Raw genomic sequence first — 23862 nt, 5'->3', positions numbered from 1 at the left:
ATCGAAGCCAAAGACCCAGCTCTCATCACCAACTGTAAGAGAGTCGGTTTCATGCAGAAGTGTCGGTATTCCTCAAAAGATTTCCAGGAGGCATGTTGAAATCTTAGAGCCCAAACAGATGTGGTCAGAAGTGGACTCCAGTAAGTGATCAAAAATGGGTTCAGTCATGGAGAGACGCACAAAGAGATGATCGTGAAGCAGAGATCAGCAGAATAAAAAACAATATTTTGAGTTTTTTTTTTATTTATAGACAGAGTTGTGGAACTTTGTGAGCACATTTCATATTTTAAGTTCTATTTTTACCTTTACTATTTATTTACCAGAGCACATTATTAAGAAAAGCAACAGAATTCCCAAGCTGCATGACAGCATAACATTGAGATGAAAAACATCTCTATCACCAGAGAAATAAAAAAATATTATTAATCATGCTTCAGAAAGTCTAACAGCTCCACACCTGTCACTGATTACAGTGCACACAGGCTCCATGTTATGATAAGGCACTCTTCATAGCACCAACTGCAGTCATGGCTAATGACAGGTAATGATAAGAGAAGCTGTGTTTTCTGTTAGACAGTCAGGTGTCCTGTATTCAACACCTACACAGGCTCCAACCGCGCTACAATTATTCCCGAGTGCTTGGCTATGATTGTGGCATAATAATCCTTTGCACAAATTAATTTTCTTTTTAAAATGTCTAACAGATCGATAGGAACGTGGTCATTTTAAAAACTGATATTTACATCTGCAATAACAAACAAAAACAAATAAACTGAACAGTGAAAATGGTTTAATGGTGATGCTGACTTCAGTTGGTTTGGACAAGTAATTCCACTTTGCGTTTGTTCTTAAGATGGTTCTCCTGAGTTCTGGGGTAGGAGCCACGACTGAAAACTCTCGTGGGGTGAATGTGCGGTAGCTCGTTCTGAAATGCTGCTATATGAGATGACAGTTTAGAAAAGTCCTGCAGAACATAAAAGGTAAAAAAAGTGTTGCATCTACTTGTTTTGGCACTGGTTAGAGCTCCTCACAGCTGCATCCTGTACAAGATGGACATTAGAGGAAAACGAGAGCGAGTTGCATAAATAATTATCCTCCCCAGCCGGCAACAGAATCATTTTCTCAAAATCATAGAGAGTAAAAGTTAGTCTATCCTCGCATATATTTAAGGTTTGTGTGTGATCACTCTATCTGTACTAAAGACTAGTAAAGACTAGTTTTTTTGTATACAGCTATATTGTATATCAGACTAGTATCACCTCATGCTGTCAGATGCCACCTGTGTCCTTTGCTCACTGCTTGTGGTTTTATTAGCCAGAGAAAATTAGAAACCTACCAAGTCCACTTTAGAAGATTAGAAGGGGACCGTGGCACAAATCGCTGGTTTTTGTATTTTTACTTTATGCTTGATTAGGATTAAGAAAAATGTGCCCCTCGTCAACAGCAGTCCTTCATGTTAAAGACAAACGTTACGCCCCTCTGCAGCCCCTAATCTCCACAGTGTGCTCACCTGTTGCTAATTGGCCACACCCAATCAGGTGTGGATAGAAGCATACCAGAGGCGGGCTTTCGAGAAGCTCACTAGTCTTTGCCTTGGTGGCACCAGCTATTTTAGCCAAACCTCTTCTCACTAACACTCTGGTATTCATCTCCTTTTTTATGTTGCGGCTTTTGAGCCGAGTCGTAACACAAATTAGAACATCGTATCTGTTCTGATATTTGTCCTGTGAACATAAACTGCTGTCTGAAAATAAAGAATTTCTAAAAATTAACCAAACGGTGACGAGACTGACACCACACCCAGCGATCACCTGGTTCACAAATAGTAGTTAAGTTATTAAGTTGTCTGGGGCATTTAACCAAACGATTAATGGTAAAGTATATGTGTAAACCATGGCCCATGCAGGTATTCCAGATATTCTTATCCCCAGCAGGTTTTCCCAGTTACTCCTTGGGAATCCTGACGCCCAGCTCATAGATGTATATTCACCACAAGTTCCCTGTCTACCCTAGGGTAAGACCCAGTTGGGCATGCCTGGAAAACCTCCACATCAGCTGGCCCAATGAAAAAGCTTCTTTTAAAAGCCACATCTGTTAGCTCCCCATGTTTGACCCTGCAGGGTTTCATGCCGGATGCCCTTCCTGACAAAGAGAATTCGGGTCTTTGCCTGGAATTAAACAAGCAACCTTTTTCTCGCCAAGCAAGCGTGTGGCACTGGAGGACAGAGGATGTCCAACGTCTTAACTGTCTCGATTAAATGAGATTTTTACATTAAACGTTTTCATTTCGTTTCGTCATAAGCTGAACGGTTTTGACTGACCGCCACCTTCACACTGAAGCCAACAAAAACAATAATAATCTACCAACTTTTGGTTGAAGAAAATAAACTTATTTCAGCTTTTTTCATTTCAAAGGTGCTGCAGATGTTAGAGAGTCTTTTCTTCACTGCTGGAAACAGCACAGCAGCAACAACACCACAGAGAGCTCGGCCTTATTTACTTCTTAGTACAATCACACACATAAACGTCCATTGTTTACCAAAAAATTAGCCCATGATGTTGGTCTAGAAGTTTGCCTTTGATCTCATAACCTTGTGCTTTGGTAACGCTCTAAGTTAATGCCTTTAAATAAATGACTGGGTGAAATGAAAGCCTGCTTGTTCTCACACGTCTTCTCCCCACTGTTTTCTCTTGGTCTGAATTCTTATATTTCATGACAGAAGGAATCAAAGGTGTTGGTACACAATGTACTAAAATAAAAGCCAAAGCACAGTTCCTGCCTTTCTTTCATATCGAATCAAAAATGGATTTTGAATCGAACTGTGTCCTCAAGGAATTGCATTAAAAACGAACGTTGAGATTTCCTGAGACTCTCACCCACACAGTGAGTTTAAATAGCTAAGCAGATAAGAACATAATTCAGAGACAGATTCTGGGAGAAGATACAGGAAATTAACCCTTTACTGCCTCGTCTGGGTTAGTTTCTGTAGCTGAGAAAGAGCAGTTACGAGATGAATTACAGCACCAATTTGGATTTAGCGTCGCTCCTTTCATAGTAAAGTTAAGTCAATATTTATAAGGACGAGCATATCTGCGGAGAGCAGAGGTACGACTCTGATGTCATCAAAATGTTCAGCCTGGAGCTTTTCCATAGACTTTGAATGGGATGGTGAATTAATGGGCTCATAAAATGTTTGTTTGAACTGTTACACCCAAATGAGCTTTTAATTATAGTAGTGCTTTCTGAAGTGAGGCAGAAAATGTGCCCCTGTCTGCATAAAACCATCCTAGTTACTGCCAGTGCCACTGTCAGCACTTTCATCCCCTGCAGTCCAGTTCTCTGTTCAAGTGTACATCTGTGTAAGATCACCTATTAAAGTAGTAAATAACTCCGTTAAGACCAGAGGGAGATAATGACAAGCCAGCTTACTTCAGTAACTTTTTAGTCAATTGCATTTGTTCAACTATTTTATTGCACACTTTCTTTGCTCAAGTATGTTTTAGAGAAACATCATTTGAATACAATAATTGCGCTACATGCATTTATTTATAGTTTTAAGTATTTACACACATTCCTAAAATTCCCAGTCTTCCGGTGCCTTGTCCTGTCTTATCGCCCTCGATTTCAGAATAATAGCTGAAGCAGAGTGTTCATGCTGCCGTTGTTTCCTCTTCCCTGAGGTCAGGACATCAGAGAACTGACAGAGAGGAACAAGTGTGTTAATACTGCAGCATTTCAGCCTCGCTCTGTGATGTCACAAAGGTCTACAGATCCACCAATGGAGAAAAAATGTTCTGAAACCTGAGCTTTTGGCTCACCAGTTATTGTGAACTCGCCACACTGTCACGTTTGACTTTCACAGCTACATAATATAAGAGGAGTGTATATTCTGATGAGGTAACAGTAACAGTTCTCTTTTTATTCTCATGTTGTTCACCTTATCAAATGTCACGAACATGTCTAATGTTAATCTACATGAAATATACAGGTGGGTTTTTTTGCTTGTTTTCTCTGTTCCTGACCGCCTGCTGTCTCTATCCAACTCTTGTCTTTTGCAGATGTCCTCCTGGTCACATGATCAGTGTAAACGGGACCAAAAAGTCTTGCGTGTACACCCTTTGTGCTATGCGGCCCTGTCACCGCGGGACCTGCGTGGCCCAGTCGCCCTCCAAATTCACCTGCCACTGCCCGGAGGGTTACCGAGGACACCGCTGTGAGACGACACTGGCCATATACAGGGAGGACGTGGGCCTCAGCTTCAGCTCCCTCTTTGCCATCTGTATCTGCTTCATGGCCTTACTGGGTAAGTCCTGTAAATGTACTGCCTGTTACGCACATCTGTCAGACTGTATTACTGTCGTGTTTCTATGGCAATACTTCCCATCCTAACTATAAGCAATTTGGAAACAATAATGATGCTTAATATAATGTTTAAAGCTATAACTCTGTATTGATGCAGCCATGAGCAGTGTTGTCGTGAACGCACTGCAGCGAGGCGGGAGGAGCACGGAGGTGAATCTGCTTCGTGTGCAGGCTGACAAATGCTGCAATTTTCATTAAAGTACTGATGAGTACAAAATTACTATTATGTGACAGTGGAGTGCACGATAGATTTGAAACTGACACTTGAAAAAATTGAAGCTTTCATTCATAAAGTTCGTGCACTCTAAAGCGGTACGACGGTAGAGCGCCAGGTGTTTGTAATTAGCTAATCAAGGGCGTTTTTTTTATTATGTGGGAGTTAATGTGTTTATAAGTCTAGTGTGGAAACAAACAGAGACCCCACGAAGATGGTGCGCTCCGTTTTATCGATCAGTGTTTTCAAAATGACAGCCTGATTTTCATGAGGTCAGTAACTCTAAAATAACTTTTTATGTCACTCTACATGTAAAGCAACTAATACTTACTGCGTGATTTAATATACTCTAACAAACAAAAATGAAGTTGTACGACAGCTAATCAAGAATGAATGTTTCTGCAGACGTGATCTCAAGAAGTTTCCAAGTCTTGCACTGAAGTTTTCAGGCAGTTATTAATCAGACTTCTCAAGTTATTTGTGTGAATTTTACCAGATGGGAATTCTTTTTAATGATTATTCAGATTCTGCATGATTCTGCTCGTTTACTTCGTTGGATCTGTTGTACAGAGTTGAGGGTACATTGAGATCCTCGCTGACCTAAATCTTAAGAACGTCTGTGAAAGCTTTTTAATATCACATCTCTCCCTTCCTAATGAAGGTTATTCCAAAGCTTGGAGCAGGACCTTTTATACTCCCCCATGATGCCATATTTATTCTCAGACTGTACTAAAGTAGCTTTACATTCATAGTTCAGAAAAAAAGATTTTTTTTTTTTTAATGTAGGTCCTCTGTGAATCCTGCTTGTTTCATGAGTGCATGAGGATATCTGCTCTCATTGACATCATACAGATAAGAGTAGAAAAAACTGTTTAGAAAAGTGTGTGTTCTGAACTTTTGGTTAACAAAAAGACGTCCAAGCTTGTAACTGTGTATGTGTAACATGACAAATCCTATTTAGGCTTATCTTCTTTATCTGCAGATGTAATTACAGTTCAGTTATTTAGCTCATCTGACCGAAGCTTGTGGCGTCCGTTGCCTGTTTGTTCATTCATCTCTCTGTTCGTTCAGTTCACAAGATTTGCTACTCCTACAGTGTTGGTCAGATTTAATCAAAATTGTACACAATTGTGGTCAAGGTCACAGGAATATATGGTCATTTTATGGTCACCGTTCCCTTTTTGCAAAAACTGCTGCTCAAAGTGTTGGTTCGGATTATGATTTTCATGAAATGAGTGTTTGCATGGACTAATCTGTGTACCTAGGTTATCCTGTTATGATGACGATGATGGTCATAATCTTGTGTGTCATGATGGTGGAGGGAGTGGTCTTACTGGTTGACTCCCACATTAGGAAAGCTTAGTTGGATCCTTACTACCACCATTATGTCAACATGCCCAATGCTTTTTATGACCGTGGTTACAGCTGACCACGATGCTTCTGAACTCAAACACTTTTGTTTGGTGGTAAATGGGATCAAGTTGTCCTGGATATGACTGTGAGCCTCTCTGATGTCTCAATGGATGTTAATTCTCATTAGTTTGTGCAGTACAGCCGACCCCTCTGTGCTTTACATATTACAGTAGCCTGTAAATTGTGATGGATTGTGAGCGAGATTAGCTATTATGATCTGGTTTGTATACGTTTTAAAAGGTAGATGGAGGGCTTCAGTGAAACATTGGATTAACAGGATGCCTCACTGCATTAGCAGAGTAAATGATCCAAATCCAGGGATCTCCTTTCAGCACATTAAATTACATCAACCTGAATCCCTATACAGTAACTGTTTGTACTGCTATGTAAAACTGTACTATACACAGTGCATATATATATATAATGTAGTCCTGTAAATTAAGTACATTCTTAATATTTTTAAGAGGTTAAAGAGCAGCCAGGTTCTGCTAATCAAACACTTCTTTAATGGATCATTAGCACGTGTCGGCACCTCTATAAAAGTGTAGTTATGTCAGTTTGTGGCTCTGGAGCTTTCTGGTGTGTGTTAATACAATGATGCAAACTTCCCAGAAGTGGTCGGTCTCCCCAAGGTCAGACTGGGCAACACTCAGAGAAACTGCAAAAAGCCCAAGAGCTGCATCCCAGACTCTACAGTCCACAGTTAGCATGTTAAATGTTAAAGCTGTTGGACTGAGTAAGCAGGGCTTGGTTGGAAGGGTTACCAGGGGAAAAACTCCCGTACTGTTACTTGAAGTTATTGGTGTTAAAGGTGGTCTTACAAGCTACTGGATCATGTGGTGACCTCCGATATCGCTCCTTTGTTCTTCATGCATGGCATAAAGTCATTGTCCAAGAGTGATGCAGAGTTCTTCTGTCTCCTACCACCTTAAAACAGAGCTGGCCTTCCTGATCAGCTTATCCAACCGCTTCAGCTTCCTTTCGGCAATAGATTAGCTGCTGTTCCAACAGACAACACCATTAGAGATGGCTGCCACTCCAAAAGATCTCAGTCTCCTCAGAGTCTGATCAGGAGATGGTTCCACTGGCACCAGTCCACAAAGTCCTGAATCCACTGTCTGTACTCTGATATATCTTCACCCTAATGAGGCTAGCGATGGGAGAGTCATCAGAGAACCTTTGTAGATGGCAGCCTGGGTAGTTGATGGAGAAGTCTGAGGTGTAGAGGGTGTCCTCATCTACTGTGGGCGACCAGTGAGGTAGTCCAGTATCCACTAGGACAGGTGGTGGTCCACTCCTGACAGCTCCAGCTTGTCCCTCAGAGGTCGGATGGTGTTAAAAGCACTGGAGAAATCTTCCAGGCTTCTCCGGGTGGGTCAGAGCTTGGTGCAGGAGGTAGATGATGGCATCATCCACCCTGATGCCAGGCTGGTAGGCAAACTGCAACTGATCCAATGAAGAGCTAAACAGGGTGCGATATTTTAGGAACTGCCTCTCAAGGGTCTTTATGAGATGCACAATCAGTGCTACCGGCCTGTAGCTGATGAGGTCCTTTGGATGTGTAGTCTATTGCACTGGTACCACACCGGAGGTCTTCCACAGCTGTGCTACTTTCCCCAGCTTCAGGCTGGGGAAAGTAGCTTCAGGCTTCAGGGAACATGTATCCCATGATGCCACACAGTTGGTCTGTGCAGCACCTCCGGAGGCTGATGCCATCAGGACCTGAAGCCTTTCGCACCTCGATCTTTGGCAGCTCGTTCCTCACCTGAAGTGTTGAATGTGACAGGATGGTGGTGAGGGAGGGGGGCTGTGGGATGGAGTCTTTGGGTTGGACTTTAGGCAGTAAATTTCAAAGGTAAAGCTGTATAGCAGCCCTTTGTCTCGCCTGTGAGCGGATCAACTGAAACATTCTGGTGTTTGATTTTCTGTTGTTAAAATCCACATTTTTCTTTCCTTCCTTTATGTTTTTGCTTGTTGAATATTCATCCACCTGTACCTTTTAGCTTTGTATTCCAATCCCTGAAGGATCCTCTGCTGAGAAAGCGCCTCAGGCTCAGTCGTACTCAGAGAGCTGTCAGTACAATGACATGTTCCCGTTGTTTAATTGAGGACAATACAACAGAACAGTAAAGAGCAGTATGAGACGAGCACAGCCCAAGAAGAGAAAGCAGATCAGAGGAGTGCAAAATAAAACAGGACGACACACAATACCAAAAGAAAACAAGAGGGAGCTGAATAGATAGCACAGCCGAGGCTGCGCGCAGCACGGCGAGAGAAAGAAAAAGTGGGAGATGTGTGGTGAGGAAGATGGTGTTGGTGTCACACTGCTGCTGGCCATGTCTGATTGTCTCATTGGTGATTCACAGGGCACCTCTTTCACACCCGGAGACCAGCCAGACACTCAAATGATCATTTCTCCTTTTCTTTTCTCCTCCATTCCAACATCTTCCTTCAAATTTGGCTCCGGGCTTATATTAAATGCGACATCCAACCTTGATCCTGTTGAGGCTCAGCGCTGTTTTAAGTGTTAATTACTTGATTTGTAGGCGTATAAGGTGCTGTTTACCCAAACCTGCAGAAATTGAGATCAATGCTCCGGGGGCTTTGGTAGTAATTTCAGTCGGTAGAGCATCCTGCGCTCGATCGGTCAAGCATTCCTCACTCTGAAATTTAAGTAGCGACGAGAGAGACTTCTTTTTTTCTTTTTTTTTTTTAAGCCTTCATCAAATATTTCTTGTGCACACTCCAAATGTTTGAATAGCAAGAACAAAAGAAGGGCAGCAACTCTCAAAAGCAGTTCTCTGAGAATGTTGTGATTGGTGAAGATTAAAGACAAATTCTACTCCCAAAAACGTTCATATTCGCTCATTCCCTTTGATCCTGATCTGTTGTGTGGTTTGATATGGTCAGCTATGAGCTTTCCCTTGTCTGCTGGTACTGAGGTTCCTACAACATGAAGGCTTCATAGTTGGTGGGGTGTGTGTGTGTGTGTGTGTGTGTGTGTATTCTAGCACCTCCAGCACATAAGTCATTTTAACGTGTGTGATACTTGGAGGATGAATCTTTAATAAGTGGGGTGATCCTTGACTTTACTTTCCATTTGTACCAAGTTGACATTTGTAGTTCGAATGAGACATTTCAACAGCTGTTTGCTAGATTGCTATCAATTTTCAAGAGGCGGTGGTGTCAGAAACACACTTGACTGAGAGGCTGCTATTGGAGGATTGACTGGGAACATTTTAAAGGCTTCCTTTTATTTCCTGTTTGACTGGTTTAACCTGCAAAAGTTTGGAAAAATGGTTTAGGCTAAAACAAACCCATTAGTAAAGTCCTGTTATAAAGCCTTGAGGTCAGTGTAGGGTTAGAGATGTGTAATAGCAGATTATATTAGTCACAGCCACTTTAGAATTTCTCCATCCATCCATTCGCTTCTGCTTATCCTTTTTCAGGGTCGCGGGAGGCGCTGGAGCCCATCCCAGCTGTCATAGGGCGAGAGACAGGGTACACACAGAGACAAACAACTATTCACACTCACATTCACTCCCGCATTCACACCTATGGGCAATTTGGATTGATCAATTAACCTATTCCCACTAACTGCATGTCGTTGGCCTGTGGGAGGAAGCTGGAGTACCTGGGGAGAACCCACGCAAACATGGGGAGAACATGCAAACTCCACACAGAAAGACCCCTGATGGTGGAATTGAACTCGGGACCTTCTTGCTGTGCAGCAACAGTGCTAACAACCGTGCTTTAGAATTTCTAATGAACCCTTATCTTAACAGCATACACTCGCCAGCAGCTGCTGGTATTTGGTTGGATTTTGCCTGAATTTTCATGGCATAATTTCAACAAGGTGCTGGAGAAAAAGAGATTTTGGTCCATATTGATTTGATAGCATGTTAGCTGCACATCCATGATGTGAATCTCCTGTTCTACCACATCCCAAATTTGCTACTATCCTGATATCACAGCAGAAATCAAGACTGCTGAGACCAGGCCAGGCTAATTTTCTGTTGTCTAGTTTCTGGTGAGCCCATGTTAGCTGACAGGATCCAGTGTGGTCTCCTGCTTCTCTGACCCATCCGGTTCAGCGTACTGTGTGTTCAGAGATGCTCTTCTACAAGTAGTTATTTAAGTTATTGTTACCTATTCATATGATGAAGGAAATGTGAGTACAGAAAGTCAGTATTTTACAAAAAAAATCTGCTAATACTTATTAACTTAAAATTTCAAGTAAATATCATTTGTTTTATATCACAGTAAAAACAGATCAGGTCATTTTGATATAAACAGCTGGATTACCAGCTGGAAACCAGCTTCATTATTAAAACTTCAGCTGGGTTTTTCTTCGTTCATCTCTCTGTAGAAAAATAGACCAGTGACTCATCATGACCTGTGGAAAAAACAATAATGGATGTAAATCCACTTGAATTTTTAGCATCATTTATATGTAAGGAAATGCATGATTTTGTGCCTGATTTCATCATGAAAGAAATGATACATTCATGCAAAACCTCATGAAGATGAAATAATGCATGACCTCATTGCATGAACAATGCAAAACCTAATGTGGTCACAAGGGCTAGATGTTAGGACGATTCCTGATGTCATTAAAACATTGAAATGATGTTTTTAGCTTGAACATCCATGGAGCAGTCTCCTCCACTGATTGGACTGAGAGACCAGCAGCACTGACACAGTCAGTCCCCGGGGTGCTCCTCGGGGGTTCTGAGTTCAGAGCAAAGTTTCTAGTTCAGAAATGTCAGCACGGCTCCAAACCGAGTCAAAGTCCAATTGGCAATCTCTTGAGTATTTTAATGATTAATGGCATAGTCCTCTGAATGTATCATGTAGCTGGAATATTGATTCTGCACAGCGCAATGCAAATTAATTTATTCTTTATGCTTCTTCGGGCTTTTACGTGCGTGGAGCTTTGCGTAGATATCATCCTTTCTTTGCACGCACCTCTATGCCCTCATGTTGTGTTTCAGCAGCTGTTTTTCTCTCAGGATTATGTTGTTATTGCATTATTAACTTGGCTTATTACTGCTGGCTTGACACTGACATCCAATACTTGCTTGTTTTTCTGAACACCTTTTCTCTTTAACTCATTCCAAGTTTTTTCCTTTTTCCTTCGCCTCAAGGAGCTTTATATTGTACAGTAGATTGTACAACAATAAATATTCGAAAGATAGATAAGTTTGCATTTGACTACAGAAAAGCAGTCAAATGCAAACTTATCTTTTTTAAACAGTCATGTCAGAACATCAATAACGTAGGCTCTATGTAAAAGATGGACATAGACAGCATGGTTTGTAAAGCGATGATGGCTATTATCTTCAAACCTTGGGAAGATTCAGCGTTACATTTTTTCCACCATGTTAATCTAAAGAAATTCAGTTACCTTCTTTTTAGGTTTTCAGGACTACTGTGACTTGGATGATTGCGAATCTACACAGACATGCTGCCACCATGTTTTTGTTTGTGGAACCAGAAGGGACTTATCAACCAATACTAGCAATCAGGTGCAACGCACTGATGCATATACATGATAATTAGCTCTAAATAACAGAATAGTTAAAGACTAGAATGTCACACTCAGAGCCTGGTTCTGCCGGAGGTTTCTTCCTGTTAAAAGGGAGTTTTTCCTTCCCACTGTTGCCAAAGTGCTTGCTCATAGGGGGTCATATGATTGTTGGTTTTTCTCTGTATATATTATTGTATGGTCTATCTTACAGTATAAAGCACCTTGAGGCGACTGTTGTTGTGATTTGGCGCTATATAAATAAAATTGAATTTAACTGAATTTCTGTCTTCTCTGTTAGTACAATTAATCAAACGTTTTCTATTATTTTTAAAATTGCCTTTAAACGTCTTTATTTTTGCTGTAAATTTGTATTTTTATTTGGACATTGCTTCCAGCTCTGAAAAAGCCAGTGCCTTAAATCTGCATTCTTCCCGCTGGCCAGCAGGGGGCGACTGTGGTTACACAGTCGTAGTTGTAGTGATACCAACATACATTTAATTCTATTAGCCAATCAGCAATACAGCAGCTACTATGACAAATATACTAATGAACAATACAGATGTCTGTGGATGATAGCAGCAGGTCTGAGACACGTGCTCGGTTCGGGGCTAAGACTCCATAACTGAGTATTGTTTTTAAAACAAATCTTAAAAACTGAAGTTTATCGTTTATTGTTTACACCCTTCTCTCAGAGGTTTATAGAAATCCCAGGGAAGCACATGCAGCTTCAGGTCATTTGAAACTCTCTTAAATTAGGCTGCTTTTGCCATTTTTTTCTTGGCAGATCCTTTCAAGTTCTTTATATTAGATTGGAAGAATCTGTTAGCTGCCATTAGAGCTCTACAGAAATGCTTTAATGTGTTTTTATTTTTCTATGATACAGCAGAGGAGCTGCTGAGCATTCTTGGGAATTAGACCCTCCTCTGCCTTTTTCACCTGAGGTGATACTCTGGCTTCCTGCGAACTTAAAGCTGGGTGCTCGATCCGCTCTGTATCTGTCGATGAATAATGGAATGGGTTCCTGATCTTGCCCTCTGATGTTCTGAGGGGTTGAGTACCAGGCTGTAGTAGCAGCACCATGCTGTTAGTTTACAGACCTCCACCCTGTAGGGAGACTCAGTCCAACCACTGTAGTGTCGTCTGGAGGCTTAATAATGGTGTTTTGCTGTGGCTGGCTGGAACGCGATGTTGAGTACCTGGAGTTCTGCCCGAAGCGTTCAATTTTTTTCTCATCAGACCAGACCTTTTGTTTCATCAGACTTTTTTTTTCTTATGCTTTCAGAGTCCTTTAAATGCAGTCTGGCAAACTTTAGGCGAGCTGTCGTGTGTCTTTTACTCAGGAGTGGCTTCCATCTAGCCACTCTACTCTAAGTGTCTGATTGAAGGACTGCTACTGAGTCAGTTACTTTTGGCTGAACAACCAACTCTCGGAAAAGTCCTGGTGGTTCCAAATTCCCTTTTCTCTGAAACACTCCAGCACTCCTCAGATCTACTTCTTTCCCCTTTTTAAAAAAATCACAGATGAGTTTCCATGAATTTATGGCTTGGCGCTTGTTTTGACATCCACTGTGAACTGTGGGGTGTTAGATACACAGATGTGGGCCTTTGACAACTAAGTGCAATCTATTCAATTTGCCTCAGGAGGACTCTGGTTTTATCCTTGTCAAATGAAATGAGTTACTATTATACAGATGCATTGCTAGCCATAAAAATCCACCTGGACATGAAGTCCTTTACTCGAATCAGAGTTTGGGGTTTTATTGTGTATTAAATTTGCTACACTGTCTTATATGAACTAATTAACCCTTTAAAGCCGGTCGGAGCGGGCACGCTCCGTTTTGCGTAACTATTTTAAAATCCCGGTAGCACTGCAACCACGTAAGCTAGCGCAATAATTTTTTTTTGCATATGAAACTGGAGGAGTTGTACTTACATCTGATGCCATCAGCTTGTCCTAAGTCACAGTTTCCTTCCACATATAGCTTTGCAAAAACTGCATAAAAAGCGCTTGCAGCAACAAAAACATGGCTTTGCCAATCCGATCAGCTGTTTGTAACACTTCCTACGTTGGAATAGACGTCAGCACGAACTTTCGCATGTCCGCCATTACCTGCCCAAAACCGGAAGTGACGTCGTTTTCGCGGAAATGTAGTTTTTTACCATCAGGGCCTCATGAGCCTATACTGGTGTTTTTAAAAGTTATCTTTGACTTTATGACTTTCTGTGTCGTTTCTGGGATGCTTAGGACTCATATTGCACTGCTGGAAATATTTTATTTCGATGCATATGCTGTTATTTTGCAAATTTGCATTATAATATTTATTTTCGTTTTTCCTGCAGGGTATAAAAATTGGTGTATTTCAAAAATAAAACTATGAAGACGCTCAAAATAAATTTCCTGTGGTGGGAAACTATTTTGTGCAACTTTTTTGTATTTACAGTTTTGAGGGATAAGCCTCTTTAAATTTCTCTAACTAGAAATATATGTTAAAAAACAAAAACGATTTTCAATTTGTTTGTAGTTTATTGCACTTTTTTTGCAATTTATGTAATTTCTATGCACTTAATGCATACATATTATAAAAATTTGGGCTATAATGGTTGTATTGATGTATATCAACTTGAAATGCTCCCAAAAATGGCACTACGGCATGTAAAAATATAATATAAGCTCTGGCGGACTTGGTTCTATGGTAGGGTTAATACTTCCATTACCATGCTGCTGCATGGTAAATGTACAAATTGTATTACTTTTTATTAGAATACCTATTTTTAATACTCTCTGAATATTTTCAGTATGTTTTAGGCTTAGAAGTGATACCATGCACATGCTAAAAATAAGTGTTTATTATAAAATGAACATAGTCTGAAAGTACACAAAGTATGTCCCAAAGGTCAAGAGTTCCTCTTTAAACTCCAGTGGCTATTTTTTAGCATTGAATGTGATATTTTTGTATTATGGTGAATCTGTTCATCATTGTCAGGTGGTGTTATTGTCATAGATGAGCGGTTTTCAGACTGTGGTGTGGGCCCCAGTGCTGGGTCGTGGAGTTTTTTGATGTTTAGGGAAAATGAATAAGCCAGAATTTAGTGGTGCAGTCACACTCATGTTTATATAAGCAACATTCAGTGTTGATTATTGACTAAAGCTTCAGATTCTGAGGTGGGGAAAGCCAGAAAAGGTTGGAGAACCGGTTTCATAAATATTTATTTTGTTTTCACACACAGAGCCAATCCATGTTCACAGCATGCCACAAAAATACATTCTTCAATCCACGTCAAAACTCAAACTGAACTCTTTACTGGGCCACAGCAGATCGGTTCTAGGACATTTGCAGCAGTATAAGGGGGCAGATGGTTTTACGCTGGGAGGTTGCTCCTGCTCCAGTGCACTAGTTTCATCGTGTGTGGATAAAATAGCAACATCAAGACCAAATGTATGCTTACAAAAAAATAGATAAATAATCAGACAATACTGCTCAATGCTCAAAAGCCAAATAGTTATTTTGTCTTAAATAATAAACCAATCTATCGTCTAAGTGCCCCACACAGCAGTGGTCTGACAGCACAGATGCAGACTCTCTTAATCTTCCCTAAACACAGCATGGACTGCTTTTTATTGAACGCACCACCAGATATGTCTTTATATGCCATAGAATATCCCACTGAAATAGCACGAGCACCTACTTAAATCATGTAGAGATGGATTTTCCGATCCATCTAAATGATGTAAATTAAGGCTAATTAGTGTGACAGAGACGTTCTTCGCTGCACTGTTTCATGTATGCATTGGCAGAGCTTGCAGTCTGTGCTGAAGGTGCGTGTTGATGACCCTTTGTCTTACCACCTCCTCACGCAGGAACACTGAGTATTATTCAGCTTCATGTAAATACATATTGAAACTCAAAGCCACAAACAAACACACACTCGCAAAAATATCACAATAATCTACAGCTTGATTTACTATATTTAGATGAGGCGTTTTATTTAGAGACCATAACACCAAATGTGCCCTCACAGATAAATCATCACAGTCACAAGATAACTGTTTTGGGGGGGGGGTTCATCCATATTAGTTTATATTTGTTGTCTTGACTGTGTTTTAGGGATCTTTGCAGCAAATTCCATGTGCACGCATTTGGGCGTAGTCTAAGGAGCTTGGAAAGAAAAGCATCTGGACTTCTTTAGGTTTCTTGAAGACATTTCATCCAAGAAGTACTATTGGTGGAGAGTCCCAAATTTTAAGTCTCCCAGAGGGCCATGGACCCCCTATTGATCCTCTGCCTAATCACACAAACCAAGGTGTGAAAACGGGTGTGGGCCATAGTCAGCCAAGGTTTCGGGTGAACCCATTGTGAAACCTAGCCTCATCCTATCTATCATGTGACTTGCTAAGGTTATAAATGGCCCAGGATGTGAGTGAGCGTGAAGGCGTCTGGGAAGGAACCTCAAAACTGGATTATAGATGGCAGACAATTGCATGTCCCGGATGACTGAGAACCTACACAGACACATTTGGGCATACTTGACTTTTGAGTAGTGACCAGCTGAAAAGGTTTGGCACCAAACAATCAACTTCATTTATGCTTGCAGCAACATTTTAGGTCTACAACTTTTGGAGAAAGCCATCGAACAAAAACAAGCTGTTTAGGTCATCAGCTGATGTCAGATAAAAATGCCTTAAATGGCATTTAAATGCATTTTCACACATATACTTTAATTTCTCTGTTCCAAAATCAGTTGATGGTTTGGTTTCTTTTCACTCTGAGCAAACTTCAATCAAACCAGCATGCGTCACTACAGAATGCTTATTAGCCAGATGTATCTGGGACAGGACCAAGAAATTGACAGCATTTCTAGCACACAATGGCAGATGGTGTAAGCTGTGGTTTGAGGAAGGAGTCAGAGGGGACTGGTGCAGCTCCAGAACCAGACAGAACACCGTGTACTAATGGGAGGTGAATGATTTGAAAGAGGGAGCGAGGTTGGGGCATGTAAATTAGAACAAACAAGCTTGTAGTGCAGTGGGGTCATATATACAATGTGTGCTGGAAGGGCAGTCTATGAGGCTCATGGAATTCAGATATGGAGAGTGGGCAATGAACCCTGGACGCTGTGGAGGGTTCATGGTTTCAGTCTTAGGTCTTTGTTTCCCCCGCTGTAAAGAACATGCCAGGCTAGTTCTCCCATCATTCAGTCCTTGTTCCTGCCTTACACCTGGAGCCGGTCCCTGGAAGCTGGAAACAGAGGATGAGATTCCCTGCAGAGATCAATAAATAAAAAAATAACAATAATAATCAATAAAAATTGATTATTGTGATTTACCTGCAACTCTAATCTTTGGCTGGTTAGATGCATGTGTAACCCTCATTTTTCAATATCATGGTTAACAGCACATTTCCATGTAGACTTTAGTGCTAGTTTGTTTACCTACTCTTGTTTGCCTGCCGGGGCTCAGCCTGCCAGCATCTGTGGATCAAACGCAGACACGTCCCTCCAGCCATCTGAGATGAAAAGGAGCTTTTATATTATAAAAAGCCATTAAAGATACAATGATGGTGACAGTGTTTCAGGGTGGAAAATTACTTAAGATGATTTCAATTCGACTTGAAGGCATTTAGGTTCAAAGAGAAAGACTTGAAAGTGCACCTTGGCCCAAAACACAAAATCATTAACTTTCAATTACATGTATATATTACTAAATCACCATGATTGTCATCCCAAGGCACTTTTCACAGTAAGGTAAATACCTTTCAGTATTTTAGATGGAAACCTCTATGACATAACTATTCTCTATGAGCAGAAGGAACCTTTTAACAGTAGGACGTCTCCGGTAGAAGCAGACTCTGGGAGGGCAGCCATCTGCCGTGACTGCTTAGAAAGACCAGACAGAAAAGAAGATCTTAGAGAGACAAGAAACAATACAACAATAAACGCTCGACAGGTTGCATCATAAGTACAGAACATGCAGTTCTCCATATACCTGCAGAAAGTGAAGGAGGAGAGAACACAGCACAAGCAGGAGGGAGACGATATATAGGTGCACCTTTGTAGCGACATTGCTAACAGTTTTCAGATTAAAGCGTGCTGTTTAAGGCAGCAGTGGCAGCTGTCACCTGTAGAGCTGGATGATTGTTCAAATACTTTGGGGACCGACACTGAACTCGGTCCATCACAGGGGAAATTTGCCTGCTGATTTTTTTATTTTATTTTTTGATGATGAAATTTCCTCAAGGCAAAAAAGTGCGCAAAGTAATTTAAAATTCATTTAGAGTCAAAGCCAGCACAATGTTCCTGAGCTGCTTTTTGTCCCTCACGAGTGCCATTAAACCTGCTTCTCACTGGGACTCAACCAGCTCCTCACATGGGCCATTAAAACCTGCATCGCCTCAACCAGCAGGCTCAGCCGGAGTCCCCTCAGTCCTTCTGAAAAATAACATTTTATTTTTATTTATGTTTATCTTTCCTGCAAAACTCAAAAGTGATGGATGATTTATTAAAAGCACTACAGAGAATAAACTGCTGATCGGTATTTGTATGTTTGTTTTGTGGCTTTTTATGTTTGCGTTCTTTGTCTTTTTCTTTGTTTGTTTATAGTTCTTTGTTTTGAAGGAAAACTCACTGCCCAAGATAAGTGGGTCAACCCAGCACTGCATAAAAGAAACCATCTATGTGAGGCAGTATCGCGTATCCTCACTGGCTTTGTTTTATGTTACTTTACTGACCCTGTATTTAAATTCGGGTCCAAAAATGCAAATGATGATGCAGTTTCTGTAATTGTGCCTTTGCATGTCACAGCATTGAGTTTTAAATCAAACAGTCAAGATGTGACTGAAGTACAGGCTTTCAGCTTCAATTCAAGGGGTTTAACAAAAGTATTGCATTGTTGAGGAATTATAGACATACACAGTCCCCTGTTTTTCAGAGACTCTAAAGTAATTGGACAATTGACTGACAGCAGTTTCATGACCAATTGAGGTCTGTTGCCTTGTTATTCCATGACAAGTTAATCCAAACGTTGTATTTTGTAGCTGTTCACAGGAAATTTCAGAATGAGGTGCAGTGAGATGTTGATGCAAGCAGTGTTGCCAACTCCTCAGTAAGGAAAATCGCTATTGGCTGTCCTAAAAGTCGCTAGAAGTCGCTAAATGATGTCATTGCCTAATTTGCATAATTGGTCATGCTAATGTAATTGTAACCAACATTGTAGACGAGAAAAATAACATCGTGGAAGAGACATAAAGGGAGTAAAAAACGTCCTAAATGCATTTAGAATTTATTTAGAACTACAAATTACATTTCTTTTAGCAATTATTGGTTTTTTTAATGTCACAATTCCAACCCTGCTCCTCTATCCGGGCTTGGACCGGCAAAAGTGACCCGATATAGGCACTGTGGTGGAGTTACTTTGTGTGTGTGTGTGTGTGTGTGTGTGTGTGTGTGTTTATAAGTAGTTTTAAACCTTGTGATCCACAAAACAACATAACAGTAAAAGAAGTACTGACTGCGTTACAGTCAGTGTGGGAGCAGCGGCTTCGCTCATGCGCGATTCATTTGCAGTTTGGACGCATAGGTGAACATCTTCTGCCCTGATAGCAGCTGGGGGAGGACTATCCTCCGCCTGTGAGCGCTTTGGCACGGGCGAGGTGCCCACGGCAGCACCGCTGCTTGTTGAGAGTAAGAGCGATACGCGCTTTCACGTCAAAAAGTCGTCATAAATAAGTCTCCAATAATACCAGAAAAAGGCGCCAGATTTGTCGCTAGACGCTTTTTAGAAAAAAAAAAGTTGCTAAGGGGTCTGAAAATTCGATAAAATTTGGCGAAAAAGTTGGCAACACTGGATGCAAGTGAAGGATAACATGTTTAGGCTCGAAAACCAAAGTAAACCCATCAGAGAGAGAGCGAAAGGTTTAGGAATGGACAGATTTTACTGGACTATTGTTGGTCTCAGTCTTTTAACTTCAAATATTTACTGTTGTTAATTTTCACCTGGTCTTTAAGTCAGACGTCATTAGCCGTGTCTGGGCCCAATCTTTGCCACAGAGTTGAAAAACTGTCAAAATTTTTTCATCTGTAACAAAATGATCAGCGTTGCTGCATTACCAGGTGTAAGAATTAAGTTTAACATCCAGGCATCCACGAAAACACAATTTATTAAATGTAACAGAGTTAGAAGTTAGCAGGAAGTTAGCTCACTAGTTTCCACCTAAATATAATATAGCATGATCTGACTGAGAGATTTCTGAAACAATTCAAACGTACAGCTCTGCTATCACTTCCAACATAAATGAAGACAGAAAACTAAACAGCAGTGACGTTTGTAGGGTTACTGAAGTTGGGCTAGCTGGTATATAATGATGTGCTACATGATCGCTAGCAACACAGCTATGTTAGCATAGCATAAACACAGTGAAGCTGGAGGATGAACGCTAACTTTTTTCCACTCGATAAAAGTTAACGTGAAGGTTCCCGATGGTTAGGGACAAATGCAATCGCATAGCAGGATGCTGTAAACGGACCAAACTTCAGTCAGGAGAACAACTGAGATAATCCATCCACAATACGAGGTTAGTTTTAAAAACTGAGCTTTAAAATAAACAGTGGTAATAAAAACTGAGAGAGGCCGACAGTGATCACTGACTGTTTTTAGGAGCTTGTAGATTAAATAGAACAAGATGCAAAGCAATAAAACATGTTAAAAACACAACATCCTTATTAAACGCAGAGTAGTTTGGGCCCGGAAGCAGGATTCATCACGTCATCACTTAAAGACCGGATTACGATCTTTTCAAATTTGGATTAGTTTGATTGTTCTTACCTCTCAGCCATAAAAGGGTGATGGGGTATTGTCGTCACCCTGCTGGGCAGACACCTAACCATAATTATATCTGCTGAAAATCTAGACCTTGTATTCCAGTGAAGTTTTCCGAAACTCTTCTGAATGCAATAAGTAGAGAACGAGGTGTGTCTGTCTATCAGTGCGCATCATTAGCAGCCTGTTTATCTGCAGTGCATTCTCACAGTTAATGTCTGCGCCGACTGTTTGTGGACAAAACGCTGATTGCATTTATATTTTAACGGTACGTGGATCTGAACGCCCCCCCAGGCCGCTTCGGATGATCTGAAATTCCACACTCGATGAAAGTGAACACTTCAACCCAACAAGAACAGAGTTCAGCGATCCAAGGTGCATGCTGATGTGTTGGAAAACTCGCCAGAATGCGCACAGAATTAAAAGTACTGAATGAAGCAAGAAAAAACATCTATTTTTAATTCTTACCTCTCCACAGCAAACGTTCGCTGTAGCTTCTCTGTCTGTTTGTACCCCGTGCTCCAAAATGTCCCAGTGTGAGGGTCTATTCATAGCCGCATCTTTATCAGAGCGCAGCTGAGATACGACTGCACCTCTATGACACCACTGGCACAATTTTTTTTTACAACAGGAGGTGGAGGATTAAAGAAAGGACACATTTTGATCAATAACAAGAGCAGTGGAGAGTGCAAAAGATACAAAGACTCGCTGAGCACAGTTACCTTGAGAAAGCGAACAATACAGAAAACTAAGCTAAGACATTGGACAGATACTGGCCTTGGATTAAGTGTTTTATTAACTTTCCACGCAGGGCTTTACTGCCCTGTGAGCTAAATGAATTACATTCAATAAGTAATAAGAATAACTTTGGGGGCCAATTTACTTAGTTTTTTATGCATGAATATAGTCAGTGTGGGAAGATTTGTATTACTACAACTGAGGGGCAGTTTGGCTTCCCAAACAGTGCCTGGAAATTCAGCGCCTGCAAGGAATCCATTATTAATGTTCAACCCTATCATTTTCCGGTACATGTAGTCATTTAACTCCAGGAACCAGAGGAAAAAACAAAAAGAACTCATTGCACCTGTGAATGTGTAGAGACGTTGTCTGCTGCATATTGGTACTGACCTTAAAATCCTGTTTAAAATATAGCACAACAAAAAAAGCAGCGAGAAGAAGAGTAGTGATAGATCAAGCCCACAGAGACAGATGGCTCCAGTAAGCAGAATTATAGTTTGATGAGGTAAAATCCATACTATATTATTGACCTGTGTTGACGTTCTCATAGACACTGATCTCATTGCAGGGCAGCTCGGATATTGATTGTCTGACTGGAAATCCCATTACGCACTCGCTCATTCAGTGCCATTTGAACTGCTGAAGGTACGATGGATATCCCTGCTCATCACAGAGAGTAGCGGCATGCCACCTCGCTGCACGCAGTCTTATAAAGAAAGTCGAGTTTTAAGGGTCTCTATGCCCGACATTTACTTGTTAGCAGCGCTTGTAACACTCATCGTTTTTCTTGCATCTGACTTGCGCAAACACAGAGGTCATCTTACATATGGTTTGCCCGTCAGGGGGACAAAGGACCTCAGGAGTGAGAAGAGATGAACCCGGCCACACTGGGCTACAGGGTGTTTGTGAGGTCATTATTCTAATGACCTCATCAGGGGGAATTGTTAGATTATAATATTATTTTATGCCATGTTATACCCCTAATTAAAGATTGTGAATTATTATGTGGTTTTAGTTTGCATTATTCTCCTGAATTAGAAGAAGCTGATAACTATTGCATTAGTTAAACTGATTTGCATTACATTAAACTGCTGACTTGTTGTGAATGAATGATATTGTTTTATGATGCATTATACTGCTGAGTTATAAGAAATCTAATTTGTCTGAGTAGAAGAGAACAGAGTGTGCTGGAGTTTTCTGCCCCATTTCAGCAGGAGCAGATAAACAGGGAGCCAAGGTCGTAGCTTAGGCGCTGTGTGAGAGAGAGCATGTGAATGTTTAGGCTTTGTATGATAAGGTGGAGGCACCAGAGGCTATAAAAGTTTGAGCAATGCTCCACCATTTTGAGATTTTGAGGCTGTCTGCATCAGTGTCCATCTCCCACGTGTGTGATCATTAAATCATCGTTTGACTCAACCCGGCCGGACCAGTGTTGTTATTGTGGTTTTTCTCTTGTTTCCATCCCCAATATTTTGAACCTTAACAGCTTGGTTAAGCGAGCGACGGGCTGGAAGTGAAGTGGTTTAGGCGAGGTTTTAAGGAGCGTGCGCGAATAGCCCAGGGCGTCTGTTGAAGAGCCAGAAATAGCTGAAGGGTTTGACCTAACGTAGCGCTTGTTGTTAAAGTCCAATGGAATCAATAGACACAAACTTTAAAGAAGGGGTGGAGCGGCTGAGTGAAGAGAACCGTTAGAGGAGTTTGGACGGAGGGAGGGCGAGTTGAAGGCAGGAGTAAGAGTTAAGCAGAGAGAGTGAGAAAGGAGTGATGGTCAAAGACAGCACAGGACCTTGGAGGCAGTGTAAACAAATAAACACATAATCTTTCTTTTCAGGCTCGCTCTTTACTTTCTCCAGCACACACACACACACACACACACACACACACACACACACACACACACACACACTGTCAGAAATACCGATCAAATTCTCCATTTCTTTGTTTGCCCTCTGGAGAAGACTTTGAACAGAGCAGATTCTTCTTGTACACCCTGACCTCCAGCTTCCTTGCTCACCTCCCCGTGGAGCTCACTCCAGCCACCTCTTCACACACACACACACACACACACACACACACACACACACACACACACACACACACACACACACACACACACACACTTGCTTCTCAGCAGAGGGGAGCAGGAGAAACATAAACACATAAAGGCATAAACTCCACCGTCATAAACTAAGCAGTAACACACCTCTTATATTTCCAGATTATTTGCTTCAGTCTATAGAGGTTGTATTTCTCTTCGTATAGGCCTGTGCCATAATGCGAAGGATATTGATTCATGCGGTGGAGCACAGCAATCTCACGTCAGCTTAGGATCACATTTCTTTGTGTGCTTTGTCACATCTTTTCTTTTGTGCTGTGGGAAAAAGAAATGCTTAATGAAGCGTTGGTTAGCCTGCACAAATGTACGTGTAACTCATAGTGAAACTGGATTTCTAGTCGTTCATTAACCGCTCACTGTTTAAAAGCCTTAAAGCCTCTGAAAATGTGGGGGTTGGAAAAAGAGGCAGTACACTGTGAGTAACCATAACAAGCAAATTTCTTTTTCAAGGTCATCTCCTTCTGTAACGCTGGACCCCGTTTAGCTCTCTTACTACACTTGGATCACTTGCAGTCCAATGCACTGCCAATTTCAGCATGGTCCTCTAACGTGTGCAGAGAAATCATCTGACAGACGATCATCACAGGCGATGGGAGCTGGTCCCAGCACAAAGTTTAGGACTGTGCTCAAGGTTGTTTTCTTTTTGTATTTCACAGGTTTGTGCAACATGAATTTG

At 41.2% G+C, this 23862-nt stretch overlaps 1 protein-coding gene and 1 long non-coding RNA gene across 4 annotated transcripts in view; one reads left to right on the top strand and one right to left on the bottom strand.

The window, feature by feature from the left end:
- The window catches only part of LOC146582763 (neural-cadherin-like), a 342729-nt gene that overhangs the window by 307169 nt on the left and 11698 nt on the right, over window positions 1–23862 (top strand). For both annotated transcript variants that reach the window (XM_085287908.1, XM_085287866.1), the window contains one exon: window positions 4060–4304. In XM_085287908.1, coding sequence (XP_085144034.1) covers window positions 4060–4304 — 245 coding nt within the window. The remainder of the gene's footprint in view (window positions 1–4059; window positions 4305–23862) is intronic.
- On the bottom strand, window positions 14717–20938 carry LOC146582764 (uncharacterized). Of its 2 annotated transcripts, none has more exons than XR_014894058.1 (4): window positions 20801–20938; window positions 17271–17391; window positions 16955–17024; window positions 14717–16780 (listed from the first exon to the last, which is right to left on the bottom strand). It is a non-coding gene; the product is annotated as an uncharacterized LOC146582764 (long non-coding RNA). The 2 variants fall into 2 exon arrangements; XR_014894056.1 differs by having other exon boundaries at window positions 17271–17394; window positions 20801–20887.

The sequence above is a fragment of the Mchenga conophoros genome, linkage group LG1, assembly GCF_057382185.1.
Source record: "Mchenga conophoros isolate Kocher_MC1m ecotype Shallow Benthic linkage group LG1, M_conophoros_male_GT1.1, whole genome shotgun sequence".
Taxonomy (NCBI): Eukaryota; Metazoa; Chordata; class Actinopteri; order Cichliformes; family Cichlidae; genus Mchenga; species Mchenga conophoros.
The sequence above is the reverse complement of the archived record's forward strand: the minus strand, read 5'-3'. Positions and strand labels throughout refer to the sequence as shown.